This window comes from Seriola lalandi, unplaced genomic scaffold (assembly GCF_002814215.2).
Source record: "Seriola lalandi dorsalis isolate HSWRI2012SDOR001 ecotype SW California unplaced genomic scaffold, Sedor1 jcf7180002054682, whole genome shotgun sequence".
NCBI classification, from domain to species: domain Eukaryota; kingdom Metazoa; phylum Chordata; class Actinopteri; order Carangiformes; family Carangidae; genus Seriola; species Seriola lalandi.
In genome coordinates, this window is record NW_019525235.1 from 1263258 (window position 1) to 1283119 (window position 19862).

At 41.8% G+C, this 19862-nt stretch overlaps 1 protein-coding gene across 1 annotated transcript; it reads left to right on the forward strand.

The window, feature by feature from the left end:
• The first annotated feature begins 493 nt into the window (after positions 1–493).
• LOC111666916 (uncharacterized) lies at positions 494–17574 on the forward strand. Its single transcript, XM_023422440.2, has 15 exons — positions 494–730; positions 2623–2786; positions 2939–3041; positions 5967–6113; positions 7572–7706; positions 10439–10567; positions 11109–11237; positions 11870–11998; positions 12151–12279; positions 12383–12619; positions 12838–13004; positions 13102–13165; positions 14464–14508; positions 15211–15426; positions 15686–17574. The coding sequence occupies exons 1-15, from the start codon at positions 661–663 to the stop codon at positions 15859–15861; spliced, it is 2040 nt and encodes a 679-aa protein (XP_023278208.2). The 5' UTR covers positions 494–660; the 3' UTR covers positions 15862–17574.
• The last annotated feature ends 2288 nt before the right edge of the window (positions 17575–19862 follow it).

Here is a 19862-nt window from a genome sequence, read left to right on the forward strand (position 1 = left end):
GATGAGCTTTTTGAGTTCTGCGTTGCTCCACACTGGGAATTAATCACTCTTGGTGGTCCCTCTTATTATGTCAACAAAATCCCTACATCTTTCAGCAGCCGAAAACCACAGTTTATTTAGAACAGAAATGATTGTATTGAGGGCAGATTTGAGAGAAGTTTGATTGGAGATGAATAAGGAAAGCGTTGGGGTTTAAGGGTTTTTTTTTCTGCAAGACCCCCCCATGAGAGCAACCTAAAAGGAGACCGAGAGCAAGAGAGAATGAAAGAGTAGTAGAGCGATGGGGTGAAGCAGAGCTGCAAAAAGGACAGCATGGCTGGCAGTAGGTGCTGTCAGAATGTATATATAGACTGCATAATTGGAAGCTATGAGGCAAAAGCTTGGGGTGATCAAGAGTGGTCCTTCCTCTTGAACTTCAGCCTTTATCATAAATCCCTTCAGTTTTACAGTTCCCTCTCTCCTCAGTCTGTATACAGAGAACAGACATCGAGAAGTGCTTTCTGTCTGCATCTGCTCGGACTATATTATTCTTATTTTAGGGCTGCCAGAGTCAGCATTTATTGCCATGCTGATTCTTTGCCTCATGACTTTGCATTATTTCTACCACAGGGGGAGGACTGTGCTACAGTGTGTCCTCCTGGTCTGTATGGACCAAGCTGCATGTCCACCTGCTCCTGCCATAATCATGCATCCTGCTCTCCTGTCGATGGCTCCTGCATCTGCAGGGAAGGTACAGTATAACTCAATGTGGTGGACGCTCAGAGCAACTACTGAGTAAGATAGCTATACTGACTGTAGATGAGCTGAAGAGACAGATTCTTACATTGCCCACATACATACTTATGATCTGATTTCTCTTGCATTCTGTACTTGGAATATAAGACTAATTGGCTGTTTACTTGCACATACTGTGTCACACACAACTGCCAGATTGCCCCTGATGCCAGATGACCTCCTCCTGTTCTCTCCTTGCTATTTTCAATTTTCTTTTTTAAATTAATGATGCATTACATAAAATAATCTTAATAATAAGTTATTCTCTTCAGGGGCCATTTGGAGGAATCTGAGTGTCATTGTCATACATTCTGTTCATAAATGTGGGTCCCAGACTTTTTGGTTTGTAACCCTTTAAAATTAGACAACATCTACTTGAGACCCTTAAACCTGCAGTATGAGCTTAGTTAATCAATGAATGATTTTTACTTCTCAGATTGTTTTATCTGAGTGATTTTAGAGGCCATGAATAGGTAAACGTTTTCTGTATCTCAGAAAAAAGGGACAATTAAATAATATAAACAGGGAGCACCCATCTGGTCTGAAGTTAAGGAACCATCCATGAACTGCAACGTCCCTGGGTCACATCCACCTGGGGACATTTATTGCATGTCAGTCCCAGTCTCTTTCTCCCTCGTTTCTTTTCATCTTTATACTTTCAACTATTTAATAAAGACATAAAAAATACCCCAAAATTAAAGGTCTTGTAACAATACTAGGAGTCTGCAGTCATGCCAGCTGCTCTGTTGATCTGTACTTATGTATAGTGATGCAAGGAGCTAAATACTACAATACTACTACAGTTTATCATGTTAGCATACTAACATTTCCTAATAAGCACTTAGCCCGAACTACAGCTGAGGCTGATGGGAATGGCGTTAGTTTTGCAGGTATTTGGTCAAAAACATATTGGAGAATGACAGTTTTGAGTCGATGGTTGCGCTAGAGGGAAGGTTAATGTCTCACTAAAGTTATTACACCTGAGGGAAACATGAATATTTGTACCAACCAAATAAATGGTTTTTGAGACATTTCACTCACAGCACAAAGGTGGCATGGTGTCGCCCGGGGAAGAGTCAGGGTATCAACAAAGTCAGTAGGTCCCCGGACCTGTACAAAATTTCACTTTAATCCATCCAGAAGTTAATGAGATTTCAGTTTGAATCAAAGTGATGGACTGACCAACTGAGTAACAGATGTCACAACCTGGCAACATTGTCATAAGGCCATGACCAAAGCCAGAGACGCAACCTTTTCAACAGTCAGAAAAAAAAAAGTTTTAAAGAACTGAGGATATTTAAATACATAATGCAAAACACAATAATTCATGGTGTGTGAATGTAGAATCAGCAGTGTAGGAAGTGCATCAGTGTAGGCAGTGCATGAAAACAAAGTGCAAGGAAAGAACTAACAAAGGACTAAAGCGTCCTAACTAAACGGCTGCCCGCAGGGAAGGTGAGAGAGACACTGCCAGCAGCAGCCAGAGCTTTTATAGGCTGTTAGCACCGGGCCGAGTTGATACCAGTTGGCACAGACGAGGAAAGGGCAGAGGTCTTCGCACAGAGCAACATCACGATCACTAGATCCTTGCATGGCTACCAATAAACAACATTTTTGCAAAATAGAAATTATTTCTTTCTTTCATATCCATTAAATCATAGTCACAGTCGACCCCTCAGATTTATGTTGAGGGTTTGAACCCCAGGCTGGGAATCAATGTACTATACCATTATTTTGATTGTTTATCCGTGTAAAATTATTATCTGTATTCCAATGTAACTATATCTATAAAACTTTGTCTATATCAATGTCTAAAGGTTGATATGGCTCCGCTTTCTTTGACCGCAGGATGGCAGGGAGTGGACTGCTCCATCCTCTGTTCCAGTGGAACATGGGGTCTGGGCTGTAATCAAACATGCTTATGTGGCAATGGAGCCGCTTGTGACCCTATGGATGGCACCTGCACATGTTCTCCAGGTTGGAGGGGAGAGCACTGCGATGAGTCCTGTCCTGTAAGTTGGCTCTCTAACTGAGAGGGTGCTGCAATGAACCCTCTGACTCTTGAACCTTTTAGACCGCCATACAACTTGTAGTGTCTCGACGTGCCCTAGTGTCACTTTTGAAAATGGTAGGTTTTTAAAAAAATGTTTTTTATCATTGTCAGGATGGCACCTATGGGTTGGAGTGTCGTGAGCGCTGTGACTGTACCCATGCTAATGGCTGTGACCCAGTGAGTGGCTACTGCCGCTGTTACCCCGGCTGGACAGGTCAGTACTGCTTTTTCAAATCAGTAATCAGAGCAAGCTGACATTAGGCGCAGGAATAACCACTTGAGACCTAAACTGTATTTATTTATTCTCATCAGGTGAAAATCACAAACATTGGATGCTAGTCAGACATACTTGTTTCACAAAACAGAAGAATATGCTGGGGCACTTATGGTTTGTGTTTTACAGTATGTTTACAGAATGTCTAAGCAGTGTTTTGTTAATTAAATGTTCAATTTGTTTTGCCACTGAGCCAGCGGGGTATGTGAATGAGAGATGTTGAGAATTGAGCTCTAAATTAATTCTGTTGGCTGACACACTGGATGCTGGTATGCAATCATGCTTATATTGCATCCATTATTAGTTATACACAACATCTGAAGTGACTCACCAGATAAATATTTGGAGATCAAATTATTGGCACAGAATGCCCTCGTGAGTTTTAAACACAGCCTATGATAATTTTATTTCTGGCTCTGTTAATTATTTGAAGTTGCAGGTTGTTGTGAAATCTCAATGATCCGACAGCCATATTTATACATCAGAGGATTCACTCTTTCTTACGCTCTCCGTTTGAACTCTGATCCCCTCTAGACGCAAATTCTCAGTTTTACATGAACATATGTCTGCTCTTTGTTTCTTGTCATTTCAAACATTTGCTTACAGGAAAAGAGCAGTAGGAGGTAGGAAAGTGTGAATGTCACAGCAAGGGTGAGGATCATTATTCTCAAAAATGAAGCGTTGCATCTGAATGTCAAATACAGGGGGCTAGCAAAGGACGTGGTCTCTGAGCCTGGGTGGAGAGGTGCAGTCAGGGAGGGAATAGATTTAGCAGGAAAGGTCAAGCCTGTGAGCTCTCAGCAGCCCACTCCATTCAGCCTCCTGAGCTTAGGGCATTTATTCTGGGAAAAAATGTGGGTTTTATTATCTGCAAGAACAGTGCCAGCAAAACGGGCCTCTCATGCTCTGAATCCTGCACAGGTCGGGACCATCTGTCAGCCTTAATTGAGTCACCGGGGTGCTGGGCTGGGGGCAGCCTGCAGCCCAGTGGGCCACACAAACACACATACATACATACTTGAATCGCCGAGGCTTGACAATGGGTTCTCTGTAGGAAGGAGCACCTAGAGAGAGGACAATGTGGGATTCGTCACAGGGCTAAGTCAGGGATGGAATAAAATGGCTATTCACAGAAACACTATAGCTAGTTTCTTTTTTGCCATAGACACTGTCATATCAGCCCTACAAGTTGGCATGGCATCCTACTTTGCTGTCAACTTCCTGTTTGTTTTATTGTAAGGTTTGCATGAACTGTCAAGAAGCTCGTCTCTAGGAGTGTGTGCGGGTAAGTGGCTCAGCTGCCTGTGACCCACACAGATATTGCTGGACTGTCGTAAGCATGACATCAGCCAACAAAGATTTAAAACAGTGCTCTGTGACTAGACACTTGATGCAGGGGCTTCATACTAGTCCATGTTGGATAGGACTTCACCCTTTATTTCTGAGGAGATTCTAGTCCATGTCAAAGAGCAGTTAAGGTGAGTGTGTGTTTACATGCACTGAGAGAGAGAGAGAGAGGAGAGAGAGAGAGAGAGTTAAACAGGGAGAGAGAGGTTTGCTTTGCTGTGCTCACTCTGTACAAATTGGATAGTGAGACCTCTGGCACTTCTCAGCAAAAAGCCTCCTTTGAAGAGACTTCAGTTCTGGCTTCTTTCACTCTTTCTTCTTCTCCCTCACTAGGCATCCAAAGCCCCTCTGTTTGTCACCATTAGACTGAAAAGTGTGATGCTCTGTCCGCATTCATTTTCTGACAGTAAAGGCAGTCACTGTTTTTTCTGCCTGGCCTAGCAGAACCTCAAACACACTTGCACAAGCCTTGCCCTCCTTTTGATCTCCATGGCTGGGCTTCTGACTAAATCACTGCTACCATGCCCCCTCCTCATCAGCACTAACATTTCCTTTCCGTTACTCCTTCATTCCAGCCCTAAGGCGCCCTGGTTACTGTATAACATTGGTCCCCAGAGTTTAGTCCAGGTTTAATTCAAAGGTACTGCACTAATGCTGCTTTAATGGCCACACCATTCTCAGATATTCTCATTCAAAGGAAATTTCAAATGAGGCTTCGAACTAAGGGCTGGTGCTTGAAAGGTTGCAGAGTTTGTGCGCATGTGTCTGTGTGTGTGTCTGTGTGTGTGTGTGTGTGTGTGTGTGTGTGTGTGTCTGTGTGTGTCTGTGTGCGCAATTGTCTGTGTGTTTGCAGCGAAATATTTTATTTTATGAACCTGCATGTATGCACAGTACAGCACATGTGAATTTTCCCTTTCGTTTTTTTTTTTTTTTTTGAAAACATGGGTACTGCTGAGAGAAAACGTGCAGCTCCAAAGGATGTGTTAATGCATTCATGTGCAGAGTGAGAGCTCTGTATGGATGCAGTATTTTGCGTTTGTTGGTTGGAGCTGCGCCAAATACACAGTGACACTTCCAGACTGTGCTCTTGTAGCCTGAATACTTCCCTTCGGCTCTGTACACTACCCCAGCTCTGCTGAAAGAGAATGGGAGACAAGCTCGGCCTCTCCGGAGACCCAACCCTGTTAATCAACACAGTGCACTGGCATGGAGCCCCAGTCAGATCAAAAATAAAATACATTTGGAAAGGAGAAACAGAGTCTGAAAGGATGGGCTGAACTAAAAAAAATAAAAAAAAACACACTCCAAACTGCAGCTTCTTCATTCAGAACTAAAATCAATCGAGGGTCCATGGTGGGTGAAAAACCCTCCACAGATCCGCTGTGATCAAGCATTGTGAATGCTGCCCTTTGATGATGTGTTTTTACACAAGGCACGCTGTTTACAATTTTACAGCATACCAGTCTTTGCCCTCTTAGTGTGCATTCGCTGAAAATTCGTCATTGTGTGTGCCTGCAGGAATCCACTGTGATAATGTGTGCCCACAAGGCTTCTGGGGACCCAACTGTTCAGTCAGCTGCTCCTGTCAGAACGGAGGATCCTGCTCTCCAGAGGACGGCACCTGTGTGTGTGCACCTGGATACAGAGGGACCTCCTGCAAACGAAGTGAGCCTCCTTATCTTTGTCTAAGGAAACTTCCTTTCTATCCAAGCTTTAAGAGTTAGAGCAGTGTACTAACAAACTCCATCGCAGAACTGACCTTGCTTTGATCTTTGAAGAATTGCTGAAGGGTGAGCCAGCTGAGGAGAAGCACTGCGTTGTAGGTCATAACTGCTTGAGTGTAAACCCTTCATCACTGCTATCACTTAATCACAGTGTCTTTACCCCATACAGCAACCCAACAGACACACACACACACACACACACACACACACACACACACACACACACACACACTTCACCCCCCTACCCTGTCCTCCACAACTAACTCTCAGTGGGAGACTCACAGTCCTCACCCAAGGCTCATCAGAGGGCGTGCACACTGGGAGTGCCAGCTCTGGTTTCTGAATGGGGTCTGTCTGAAGCTGCTCTCAAGTGATGAGCTCACTGATTGGGAGTGAAATTCACAGTCACAAACCTGTAAACATCAATTTGAGTGGAATTTAAGAGAGTGACTTAAACAATATCCTTGTGTGTTTGTGTGTAGGTGTGTGTGTGTGTGTGTGTGTGTGTGTGTGTGTGTGTGTGTGTGTGTGTGTGTGTGTGTGTGTTTGTAAGAGACAGGAAATGATTACTCCTCCAGATTCAATGTTTACACAGATAATTTCCTCGTCAGAAGAAAACCTCATAACCACAAATTTTCTGTTTTTCCTGTTGAAACTTTAATTGAAGGATTACATGCTTCTCTGCTTCTCCAGAGGCTGATAAAGGTGCATCACACCTGCTGCTTTAAATAAAATCAAAACCCATGGGTAAACTTACCATTGTATGGTTGTCAAACAACAACCCAGGGTGTTTTTGTCAGTTCCTAATAGGTTTCTATTTTTGAAATACCTGATCGTCTCCTGAGAATGGTGATATCGGAGTATGAATTTTCCCAAATCACTGCGTGAAAAAAGGAACAGAACATGGGTATTCAATGCTCTCGCTTTACTGAAATGAAAATATGTTTTTAATATAAACTGCTGCCTCTTATCACGGTTGCACAGTTAAGACTCTTTGTATAAAATGTTCGTATAATTATCTTTGTATCACCTTGTGAATATTTTTAATGGTTCAGATTCTTTCAATAAAAATCCACATTATTAACGCACAGTTGTGTGTCTAGAGCTACTCTCAAGATATTACATAAAACAGACTTTCATGATTCTCTTAACTCATTTACTACTTCATCTCTGGCAACAGATGAAATGCAAGTGACTACAATAAAGACAGACTTTTCTGCTTTTTCCCTCCCTTTGCTGTCTGTCCTCATCTTTTCTGCTTTAATTCTTCCAGCCTTGATTTTTCTGTACCCCCTTGATCACTCTTGTCATGCCCTGTTTCATTATTGTATACCTCTTGTTCCACCCAACATTGTCGACTGATTCCCTCTTCTCTCCTGCCATACTCTGCCGGCTGCAGTCTGCTCTCCGGGCTTCTATGGGCACCGCTGCAGCCAGTCGTGTCCACAGTGTGTCCACAGCACCGGGCCCTGCCATCATGTCACGGGCCACTGTGAGTGCCTGTCCGGCTTCTCTGGCTCGCTGTGCAACCAAGGCAAGTAGCATTCTGTTTCCCTTTGACCTTTCCCTGCTGCCACTAACCGTCAAATTCATTCACTGTGAAATTTTAGTCATTGCTGCTGGAAAATGGTAAGTACAGTTTATATCTGAAAATGTCTTGGCATTTTGTCTTGGCATAAAATACAAAAATCTGTATTTAAATGGTTAGAAAATAGCAATGGCTATAAAAACAGAGTAGAATAATGTGCCATACGTTCAAGATTATGCAGTTTTAAAAGTTATTATGTGCTGAATCCTACAAAATCTTATAATATTCTAAGGCTCAGTAACATGTCAATAAAGCTCTCCTGTCATTTTGTGAGGACACCTTACAGTCCTCTAATAAGATCAACGGATGACCTGCTGCCTCTCCCACTGGCATCTTAGCCTTGAGACGTTGAATAATGCCTATTATCAGTGCAGCCCAGACCTAAAGGAAAGAAAACTCAACCTTCAACAGGAGCCTAAATATTGCAGGGACCCACTTTCCAGACAAGGGATACATCAAATAAATGTTTCTGTCTCTCTTCCTTACTCTGCAAAGGGAGATGCATGTAAATTGCTTTTCACAAATACAAGGAGACAAAGGCAAAACACGTGTGCACATCTGTTGTTTTGGTTAAATTTCATTTCAAGGCACCAGACAAACTTTTCTTTGTTAAATTGCCCTTGTGATGCTGCACAGCAAGATGATGACAGAAAGCGTACCGCTCACTTCCTTACAGTTCTTTATTTTAGCCCCAGATGTCTTTGATTAGGTTGTTACACTTTTAGAAGTCATGACGCATTTTAACACATCTGTGTCCTTCTGAGCCAACATACATTTTAAATAGAAGATATGTCGACAATTAAGATTTGTTATAATCATACAATGTGATGACAATGTCATAAATGTGTCAAAGGTAATACAAGTGTTTCTTTAATAATGTAGCTGGTACTCTTGTTTTTTGTCAGGCGTATTTAAGCCAAGAACATTTAAACTGAAACTTAAAAACAGATTAGAGGTAAAATGTCACCTACTGTAAAAATCTTTGTGTAGCACAAAAAAATAAATAGAAATAAATCACAGAAGATGGCTCAAATAATTCTATTTTAAAATTCAAAGCAGCATCATGGATGTTTTTGTGTCCTCTCTCATCTATTCACTATCTATTTAATATTATATTTATTCAACAAAGTATCTACAAGTGTATAAACATTTAATAAATGGTGTATAATACACTATAATGTAGTTGTGCACAGACTAATGTTTTTGATGTATTTGTCAGCAAGTTTGACTCCCACACTTGGGTGCTGGTGTATAAATGAATAATGAATGACAGTATAGCAGTGCAAACTTTTCTCTATGAATTGTTAAAAAATATGAAATATGCCTTCACAGGAGAAGTTATAATTGTTCACTAATACTGTACATTAATATGTATTAACATGACCATAGAACTGCATAAATTACATGATAGTTTGTGATCAACCTCGAGTGTGTATAGAATACACTGCTCATACATGCTAAATAGTCTAAGTTGATCTAATATGTGTGATCGTTTGTGTGACCAAAGGTACTGTCTTTGTCTTGTCAGCTGTTCCTCACTGGCCATAAAGTGCAATTGAAATCTGCTCTCCATCACTGTGTTGAGGAAAGATACCTACAATGTACTTTAGGTTTTATGTCTAATAATTTAGCTTTTTTTTTTTTATAAATTACAGAAAGGCAGATGGGAATTTTTGAATTCTCTTTCATGGCTTTGAGCAATGTCTTACAAATAAAAGTTTAATAGGTTAGCTCAAGGAAAGGGAAAGAGAAATAACGAGACCCAGTCCTAATTTGTCTGGACTATAATTACTGGTGAGCAGGCGTTAGGCCACGGGGGACGAAGGTGGCCAACAACATGCACATTCTCCTCTTGTTGAGCCCTGTTGACGTCCTCACTTGTCCTCTGTCCAGCACAAAGTCCCAGCCTAATGAAGCTCTCCTGGTGTGTTGAGGCTTGAATCCCCAGAAGCAGCAGTATGGGGGAGCCAACCTCATGGCCTAATGACAACCTGCTTGAAGGAGCTTGAAAGAGCTCTCAAGAAGAGGGGAAAGCCAGTTGAAATGTAATCATTAAAATCCCCCCACATGAAAATGAGTTAGACCCATGTCTTTTACAGCCAGCCACCTTATCTGATATGTGTAACTCTGGGCTATTCTCTTTATATGAGACCTTTTGATGTATTCGCTGGCGCTGCAGCTCCCTCATCCTGATGGTTATAGAAACACCTTGGTTCACTTTGTCCCATGGTCCAACAAGAAAACACAATGGAGGTTTCATTGGAAACGACATCTTTTATTGAGGAGTGCCAGAGAGCATTGAAATATTAATTTCATAAAAAATGTATAGAGTGGTCTGTGTACATGGTCTATTTTAATTCTGTGGCACATCACTCATTCCACTCTAGCGAATGGAAATGGGGCAGTTGTGCCACTGGAGGCAGTGATTGACTCCTCCTTTTGTCTAAACAGATCACTTCATGTCCACCTAAACAGAACAATATCATCCATTAGAGAAATATGTTTACACAACCTTTCACAGGACGAGTTTGTTTGTATAAATGTGCTCACAATAAAGTGTCCAAGTTTGATGTCATAATGTTAATGGATTTTACTAGTCTTTGCATGTAAGTGATAACATGCAGATCAGGGTTGTTCTGTCAAGTGATGTTTTTTTTTTTTTTTTTTGTGTATTGTAGTGTGTCCAAGTGGCAGGTACGGGAGGGCCTGTGCTGAGATCTGCCTCTGCACCAACAACGGCACCTGCAACCCTATCGATGGCTCCTGCCAATGCTTCCCTGGCTGGATAGGAGAGGACTGCTCTCAGGGTATGGCTTCACTCCTTTGTCCTGTGTTTAATTTGCTCATTTTCTCCCTCTCATTGTCCGTCTCCACTCCTGATTTCTCTCTATCGCTTACCTTCATACACATTTATAATTTTTGTGGCCCCACATTCCAAGAACTACCCTGAACCCCAGCTGATGTAAAACACATAGCTTGCTTAAATGATTGTTGTAATACATTATGCTCTTTGATTAACAGCACTGTAGGCCAAAGATCATTAGCAAAGCTTTGAGCTGTCATGCCATGTGAAATTGATGTGTGGTTTTTCATTGCATTAACTACTTAAAGTGAAAATAAGTTATGATCAGATAGATGTAACATTACCAGCGCTTTACTTGGCTTCTTCAACCTGACACCCATGTCTGCTCATATAACACAAATGATGGGCTTGTGGAGAGGAAAGATCACGCTCGATTTTTCCACAAGGATTTTGTAAAGTGTACTGTGGAATATTGTATGTATGTGTTTGAGTTTGTATGGGAGAGTGTGTGACCATGAGCTTGACTGTGTCTCTGGCGTCTGCAGCCTGTCCCTCTGGGCACTGGGGCCCTGATTGTCTCAACTCGTGTAACTGTCACAACGGAGCCCAGTGCAGTGCCTACGATGGGGAGTGCAGGTGCAGCCCCGGCTGGACCGGACTCTACTGCACACAGCGTGAGTCTCTCACATGCAGTTAGTAGACACACACTGTCATCTACTGGCAGGCCAACAGAACTGCAGCAGACGACAAATGAGAAACAAGTGATTTTTGTCAGAGGCAACTGGATGATATTGGGTTTTTCATTTACAAGTTGTTTTTCTTAGAGAAAGCAACATTAAAATAAAACTAATGGTCACTTCATTATTTTGCTTATTATACATTCCAGTCATTCACGCAGGGATAATGCAGACCATCATCATCAGTCCACTAATTTGAATTCCATTATGTATCGCCCCAAGGGTTTATTCAGTCTTTTTTGTGGTGCCATGCTCCTGCTGTTGTGCATGGAAATGACATTTGTTTTAACAGTTTTTTCTCTCTACCTCAGAGAGATTCTTACTGTGTCCAGTTGTCTTTATCTCCACCTATATGTTATGTTCACAGCATAAATGCATTTTCTGCTGAAGCAGGAAATGTTTCATTTCCATTCATTCTCATTGTCCCTTATTGAGTATGCTGCAGAGACATTGAATGGTATTGATTTTCCTGTTCCCTTGCAATATGACCTTGACTCTATACATTGTCTTCCCCTCTCTTTGTTGTCTTCACCGCTCCCACCCCAACATTTTATCCATCCCTGTCCCAGGCTGTCCTTCAGGGTTTTACGGCAGAGATTGCTCTGAAGTCTGTCGCTGCCAAAACGGCGCAGACTGTGACCACATCACTGGCCAGTGTGCTTGCCGAACAGGCTTCATTGGGACGAGCTGTGAGCAGAGTTGAGTAGGCCCGGCTCTTTTTTTAGCTCTGAGCAAAAATTACCCTGTGGATGAGTGTGGTTATGTGTATGTGTTCTATAAACACTTTGGCTCCCACTCTCTAAGTGCTTTAATTTTGATGGATGTAGTAATGCACCTCTCTCCCATGCAGAGTGTCCTGCTGGCACATTTGGATATGGTTGCCAGCAGCTGTGCGAGTGCCTGAACAATGCTACCTGTGACTATGTGACTGGAACATGCTACTGCAGCCCTGGATATAAAGGCATCCGTTGTGATCAAGGTGAGAGGTGATTGAGATGATGGAGACTCTCCACTGTAATATCACTCAAATACAGATGTGTACACAGCACTTAAACAACCCACTTTCTGTGTTTTGTCTGTAGCAGCTCTGATGATGGAGGAGTTGAACCCGTACACCAAGATTAGCCCGGCACGAGGCTCCGAGCGCCAGTCAGCAGGGGCTGTCATGGGCATCATCTTTCTCCTCCTCATCATCATGGCCATGCTCAGTCTGTTTGTGTGGTACAGACAGAGGCAGAGGGACAAAGGCCACGAGATCCAGCCCAGTGTGTCCTACACACAGGCAATGCATATCACCAACACTGACTATTCCCTGTCTGGTAAGATATTTTAGAGACGTCATTTACTGTCACTGACCATTTGTCCACCAATTAAATATATAATTTTGATTTTATTTGATTTATTTAGAGTAAAAACAAACATACATGTTAAAATCTCCATGTATTTCAGTGCTATGAAGATAGTAGCCAAAAACATTATATGCACAAATGCACACATTTAGTTTTAAATCTTCTAAACCTGTTGTTTGAATCCTCAGAGTGTGGCAGTACTGTAGCAATGAGGACCAGTGCTGCAGAGGTCAATCAGAGCCAGAGCAGCAGCAGCAGTGGCCAGTGCTTCTCCAACCCCAGTTACCACACCGTGGCCCAGTGTAATGTTGTCTCGACCATTTCCAGCAACCTGGATGGCACCCTGACCCTCAAAGTATGACCACTCTCCATATGTGTTTCCATAAAACATAATTTCCCAATAACATACTGCAGTGCAGCAGCAACACCAAACTGTGCTCTTCCTTTCACAGTCAAGCACCCTGAAAAGCAGAAATGGCTCCGAGTGGAGAGCCTACTGCAACCTCAATGATCTAGGTCGGTTGTTCCTCTCTCTCTTACCGTGACACCCCACATACACCCTGAATTTAGACTTTGTAGCACAGTCACTTCAAGGGCAAAAACGCATTCATCATTAGTGCAAATCTTTCATTGGCACCAGCCTGGACATAGCTAGCCTGCTGTGAATGAAGATGAACCAGGGGTTTCTTGTTAAGCCCTAACCTTTGCTCTGATTTTGATAAGATATGCGAGCGGGACAGAGGAATCAGTGCTGCAGAGGTGAATAGGGGTGACTGTGAGCTCATTAGTCCTCTTTCACTTCCCCCAGTTGCACATTTCTCTGTGATGACTTACACTGGGTCAAGCGGTGCACTCCTGGTCTATGGATTACAGAAAATTAAGTGTGACGATAAAATTACTTAATAATAGCTTAAATCTCAGGTTTATTATCTGTGCTCTCTGGCTGTATCCTATTTAACATTTAGAAGCAGAATATAAACATTTCATGTATGGTTTATAACAACACTATAATTTGTGTTTATACGTGTATTTGTCAACAGCTGTAACATGAACAACAATGAATGGAAATATAGTAAAACACAGTTGCAAAAGTATATAACTATGTCTTCATAGGAGAAGTTATAATTGTTGACAACTACTGTGCATTTATAGACATTTAAACATTTCTTGCGTAAAATGACATAAAAAATTGCTAAATTGTAATGATTTACCAGTAATAATGGTTAAATAGATAAATCGTGCTCTATAGTCTCATGGTTTGTGGTGGTGTGAAACCAAAATAGATTGTAAAAACTTTGCTGCTGGTGTGAAAGCTATGCTCGTGTTGTCATTACAGGTGCATTACTACTAAGCAGCATGCAAAAAAATCTAAATATCTACGTACACCTTATGCTTCGTCATGCTTGGCTTAAGTCTGATATCTTGATCTGCACATTCCAGTTTGTGTTAGAGCGCACAGCACATCAATCATAATGACAAGTCACTTCCAGAAAAAGTTGCGCGTGTTCAAACTGATGTACTAAAGTCCATTAGACTGATGTAGCCTCTAACAGTCGCATCTTCTATTCATGATGTTTTGTTGTTTTGGCAAATATCCCACCATGACCACCGGTGATTATATAAGCTTGTAGGCCTTGGTGGACTGTGATAGAAAGCGGGGGAAACATTCAATAATGTCTGTCACATTCCTTATATTCTTTCAACAAAATAAGACATACATCATTGTACCTTAATGAGATATTTCCTGTCAGCTTTCACACATTGGGGGTATTCCTATGTGATGCTTGACTTTCATGTCCTGACATTTGTTACAGATGTTCAACAGGGAGAGACACAGACACAGAGAGGGTCGAGAAAAGGTAAATAATTAATTTTAATAACAATGCATGTGTTTGTGTGTATATGTGTGTACGTGTGTGTGTGTGTGCAGACAGACACTTCATGTGGAATCCTGTTCAGCTTCACCAGCACCAATATTACAAAATCCTTTTATGCTCAACAGCCCATGTATCAGTTTCCCCATTTGGTTTCTATTCCCCTCTGAGACTGCTATTTATGTGACCTGAAATCCCATATCCTTATATTCTCTATGATTTATGTGAAAACTCTCTGCACTTTGGACAAGATCATGGTGGGCTGAGGTTTTGTTCCAACGGTAATTGCTCTCTATGGCTCAGTGCCCGATACGTCATTTTGTCTCCCACACTGTGCAGTCGGTGGTGAATGTGAGGGACCCAGGGGTGTGAAGAGTGGTCTGAAGGAGCTTTGCTGCGGTCTCTAATGAGGCCTCTTATCAGGTTGATGAGACTGTTATGGATGAGATGAGCCCTCCACTTTCTCCCCTTTGTACTCTGATTACTATATACCACCATTAGTCACATGTCAGAGACAAAAGAAGTACAACTTCTTCAGAATGGCAACGATTTTCAATTCCATTCTCCTGGCCACATTGATGTCTCTTTAAATTTTAGTCATAATATCAGAGTCTAGCATTAATGCCACTATTGCTAAGTGACAATCTCTTCATCTTTGCTGATACTGAATATGTCCTTGTCTCACAGCCACTGCAGATTACATCAAGGGCTCCATGTGCAGCAACAGCTCCTGCTCGCTGAATAGTGAAAATCCATATGCCACCATTAGAGACCCACCAGGGTTGACTTGCAAGCATACAGAGAGCAGTTATGTGGAGATGAAGTCCCCCTCCCACCGTGAAGTGCCCTTTGGAGGCACTGCCACCCTCCTGGGCAGTGCGAGCAGGAATGTCTATGATGTTGGTGAGTGCGTTGTTGCTCTGATGTGTGGAGCTCAGCAGGGTCCTGCAGTTTTTGGCCTCTCTGGTCATGTTCCCTGCTGTGAGCCTGTGCAGACTTTGTAAGCCTTGATAAGAGGAAGTGTGAGCTGCCTCTCTATTGCATGCACCTCTCCTCTCTCCTCTCTCCCTTCTCCTCGGTGTGTGCCTGCCACTTTTCTACCTCAGTGAGTCTCATGTACCTCTCCTACTTTTTTCCCTCCTTCTTTCCCAAACTACCACAGAGCCAACGGTGAGCGTCCTGCAGGGACCCAATGGAATGGCCACCGGCTTCTCCCAGAGCCCCTATGACCTTCCCCGCAGCAGCCACATCCCCAGCCACTATGACATACTGCCCATGCGTCACAGCCCCACACACACACCCCCGCCACCCCCAGAAAGCCCCAGCTCCCTGCTCTAGAGGGTACAGCTTCCACCTGGCCCTGACAGCGTGCCAGCATCCAGGCAACATTCAGCCAACTTTCAACCAACGGCCCTCCCTCTGTCTCCGTATGTGTTTGATTTAGATACTGAGATGTTGAGATGAAGGGACAGCCACAGCTCCTCTGGACCCTGCTCTCTTTGGCTCCCTCATCCACAATCTTTCTGTGGCCCTGAAGGAGGGAGGGGAGGAAAGAGTGTCCCACACACCAGCGACCATTCGTCCATTTTATTTTCTTATAGAACTGATCACTCAAACTGCTGCCCGGCCTCTTTATGGACCTCATGAAGTGGAACATAATGGTTCCAAACAGCGCTAAGGGCGGCATACATGGATTGTTTGGAGGGATTATTTACAGGGAGAGGGCCACACTCACACTCATTTTTAGCCCATGGTATAGGTTTACTCCTCAAAGGCAGCCAAGTGTTTATAATATCCCCTAAACAGAAGTAATTCCCACCACATGAAGGAAGTTATACCAACCTTGACCATGTCAAAGCAAGCAAAGATTTATTATATATAGACACCAGAGTTTATGGTTCTTCACTGTGTGCAGCTTACCATGCGGCTGACATGAAGTGATTATGATCATCTACTCTGAAGTAAAGATATGTTCAGTCATATAATAGAGAACTTTCTGTTCTAAATAACCATGGAAACCTAGCTAAGAGCGAACCCAGTCTGATGAAGCATGGATAAATAATAAAATATATTGTAATGGTTCTTTATTCATTCTTACTCAGTAATGATCACACAGTTAATATTAATGTGATCTCTGTCTGTGACTTGAGATTTTCTTTTAAGTTACAGTGTAAATGAGGCCCAGTGTGTCTGGAGATTTATTCAGGTCACCAGTGTTCATGCCCTTATTGCATAACTGAGTTACACATACACACAGAAGGTTTAAAGTTTGGATTTTTCCCCACACTGATGAAGTGATCAGGTCTTGTGTTGTTTTCTATGTGAAAGCATTTTTCTTGCAAATGTCTTAGTTTACATTTTTGAAATATTGGGTGTTAAGAAGGGATTGCTTTGACCCTTTATGTTTTGTATTTATTAAGGTAATTGCTTTATTCATTAATTTATATTAGTGATGGTGAATTTTTATCAATGTGACACTCGAATTAAAAAAAAAAAGAAAAAAGATGAGCATGATCAGATAATGGATACCCACCGATGTAGATAACACATAATTTATCTTCTTGTGAGATGATCAGTGTCATTTTGTGAACCGTTTTTGAAGTTACTTAGAATGTTATTTCTCACTCTCTGTCAGATTGTAAATTTAAAATAAGGTTTCATCTGACCAACTCTAGACCCACAAATACCCTGTGCAGTATGTACAAAGGGAACCGTATGTAAAAAGTCCATTTTAAAAAATGTTTTATGTTTGTATCCGGCTAATTAACTTATTTATTGAACATAATTTATTAATTCACTATGTGAATTCCATTTCACCCTCTGTAGAAGCAATAACATGTTGACAATCGATGCCCAGACAGCATTTCATTAGTGCTGGACATTATCTTTGACCATCTTTGACCAGTGTGGTGACAGTGGATCATATTTTATGTGGCTGTTTTTTCTCTGAGGAACGTTTTTCCAGTTGCTGTCATATCAATGCTGCTTGTTGTTTTGGTACATAAATTTCAAATTAAAAACCTATTCTATCATCGGAAACCTGTTTCAGTCAGGTCAATACCGGGAAAGATAGAGATGAATTTAATGAATTCACTGCTTATGTCAAGTGTTAGACAGGACATGCCTCTCTTCATCTGTAGCTGTGAATATTGAAATGTCATGGCAATGAATGTTGACTAGACTGTTTGTTGCCGGTGAATGAAAGATTCTACTCTAGCAAATAAGAAATGTTATTCAAGTCTGTAGCTGGGTGCTTACAATTTCTGACCTACCTCTGCCAGAACTACAAAGTGTCAAAATGTTTTGAGTCTAGAGTCAATTGGTGAGTAAAAAATCATGGCCAAACATTAGTCTTCGTAAACGTATTCCAGTTTCAAGAATGGGGACATTCTATCGAAGAGCTCTCATGTTAAATAGACTTTTCAGAGAGGTGAACAGCACTTAATTATTTTAAAGGTGTGTCAAGCTTTTCTGACGTTTGGATATTTGTGGCATACTTGAGTCAGAATCACTCTCATATTTTCAAACATTTTAAAAGAAAAGGTTGAATTCCTACACACTCAGCACCACACATGTTCCATTTCTAATAGACCTGACAGTGTGGAAATTCAGCACTTTCCAGAACTGCACACCAGGCTGAAAATCAAGACTATTTCACCACTATTTAACAGCATGTGGCTGGATGTGGTCAGAAGTTGCTTTGTTGTACTGAGGGATACTGGGATTCAGACTGAAAACACACCTGCGTTATAACGCCGTTCTGCGTTAGTGAGTGTGTGGTGTAGATCCAGGAAATGCTCACAAGGTGCCAAAACACTGCACAATAGTTTGTAACACTCACAAACAGGCTTTTACAACTCAGGGCTTTTGTCGTTAATCACATGATCATGAGCTGAACAATAGAAATACAGTGTTCACTTCACACAGGGAAATGTGCGCATGCATGCATGTGATTGGTCGACACAACACCTCCATTCAAATGAGTGAGATAGCTCAGTGTGAACACAGCCTAACAAATACGCTGCACTGTAACAAACACCAGTAATGTCACAGGGTCCTGGAGTACACTTGTTCATCACTGCATCAAGGTGAGAAGTTAAACCACTAGTGGTCACCAAAGACAAGATTTTTAAAGGGGGTGTGAAGTTACTTTTTGATTTCCTTTAGCAGCTTTCTACCAGTTTGCATCAGGAAACACTTTTTTATTATTGAACAGCTTAAAATTGTTAATATATGAATTAGATTTTGCACTATGCAAATATCAAATGATCTATTGGTCTTTCATTTGTGCATGATATGCATACATTACAGAATACATTATGTTACCAAACTGCAGGGTTTTTACAGGCGCTAGCTTAACTACCGCTTCAGGCATCCAATGACCTCAACCACAAAACCAAAAGTGCATAAAAGGATCTGCAGAAAAAAACAATGTGCTTTCAGTATAATGGAAAGCCTGAACTATGTTTGATGCATAAAGAGATGCAGTGGAGTTTGGGCTGATTATTAAGCAAGTTGTCTTTACTGAATACAGTGGAGGAGTTCTGGTTGCTTCTCAGTTATTAGGAGCAGGTTTCCTGAGCTCCGCAGATGATGGACATGCCGCCCAGCTGACAGCCAACAAGCCCTGAGTGATGCCCCACTGAAGGAGAATGCAGCCAGTAAGTCAAGGAGCTAATGGACCGAATACAAGTGGGCACTTCAGAGAGAGCTCAAAAGAGAGAGAAGCGAGAAAAGACAAGGTCACACTGCGGCAAGGTGAGAACTGAAGAGAAATTTTGATTTTGTGTGCAGTTTGTTGAACATCCTCACAACATTGAAATAATTCATGTGAATTCTCGCAGCTCAGTTGGGGAAGAGAGATAAAGACAGCGCCAGCACAGAGATTACATTTAACTTTTAGACTTCAGATTCAGAGCCGGGCAGATACTGAAGGGTGAAAAGTGTTCAAACTGTGTGAAAATCAGACTCTTCCCAGCACGACGTTTCCCTGAAAATGTACTGAAACCACTACTCATGTTCAAATGCAGGTACGATTACTGCTGCTAGGGGAGCTGACGCTGCCTTTCAAGTCACTGTGACAAGAAAAAGGAAATGTTTTTGATTTTCCGCATGTTGATTTATTGTTCAACCATTCTTGGCTAATCTGGGTTACAGTTCAGTGCAAAGTATATCATCATTAAATAATATCAGTCAACTTTTATGAAACACTAGATTCTTGAATCCTCATCTGTCCACATCTGTGTCATTATTTCTAATTTAGCAGAGGAAGAAATTTTTTCTATCGAACACATTTTCAGGTTTAAAATTAATCACAGTCGGGGAAAAAAAAACGAATT

Excerpts from the sequence above, each read along its gene's own strand:
- LOC111666916 (XM_023422440.2), top strand. The coding sequence starts at position 661 with ATGTCCACCTGCTCCTGCCATAATCATGCATCCTGCTCTCCTGTCGAT. Across the intron at positions 12,280-12,382 it reads AGGCATCCGTTGTGATCAAG|CAGCTCTGATGATGGAGGAG; the intron begins GTGAGAGGTGAT and ends TTTTGTCTGTAG. Across the intron at positions 12,620-12,837 it reads CACTGACTATTCCCTGTCTG|AGTGTGGCAGTACTGTAGCA; the intron begins GTAAGATATTTT and ends TTGAATCCTCAG.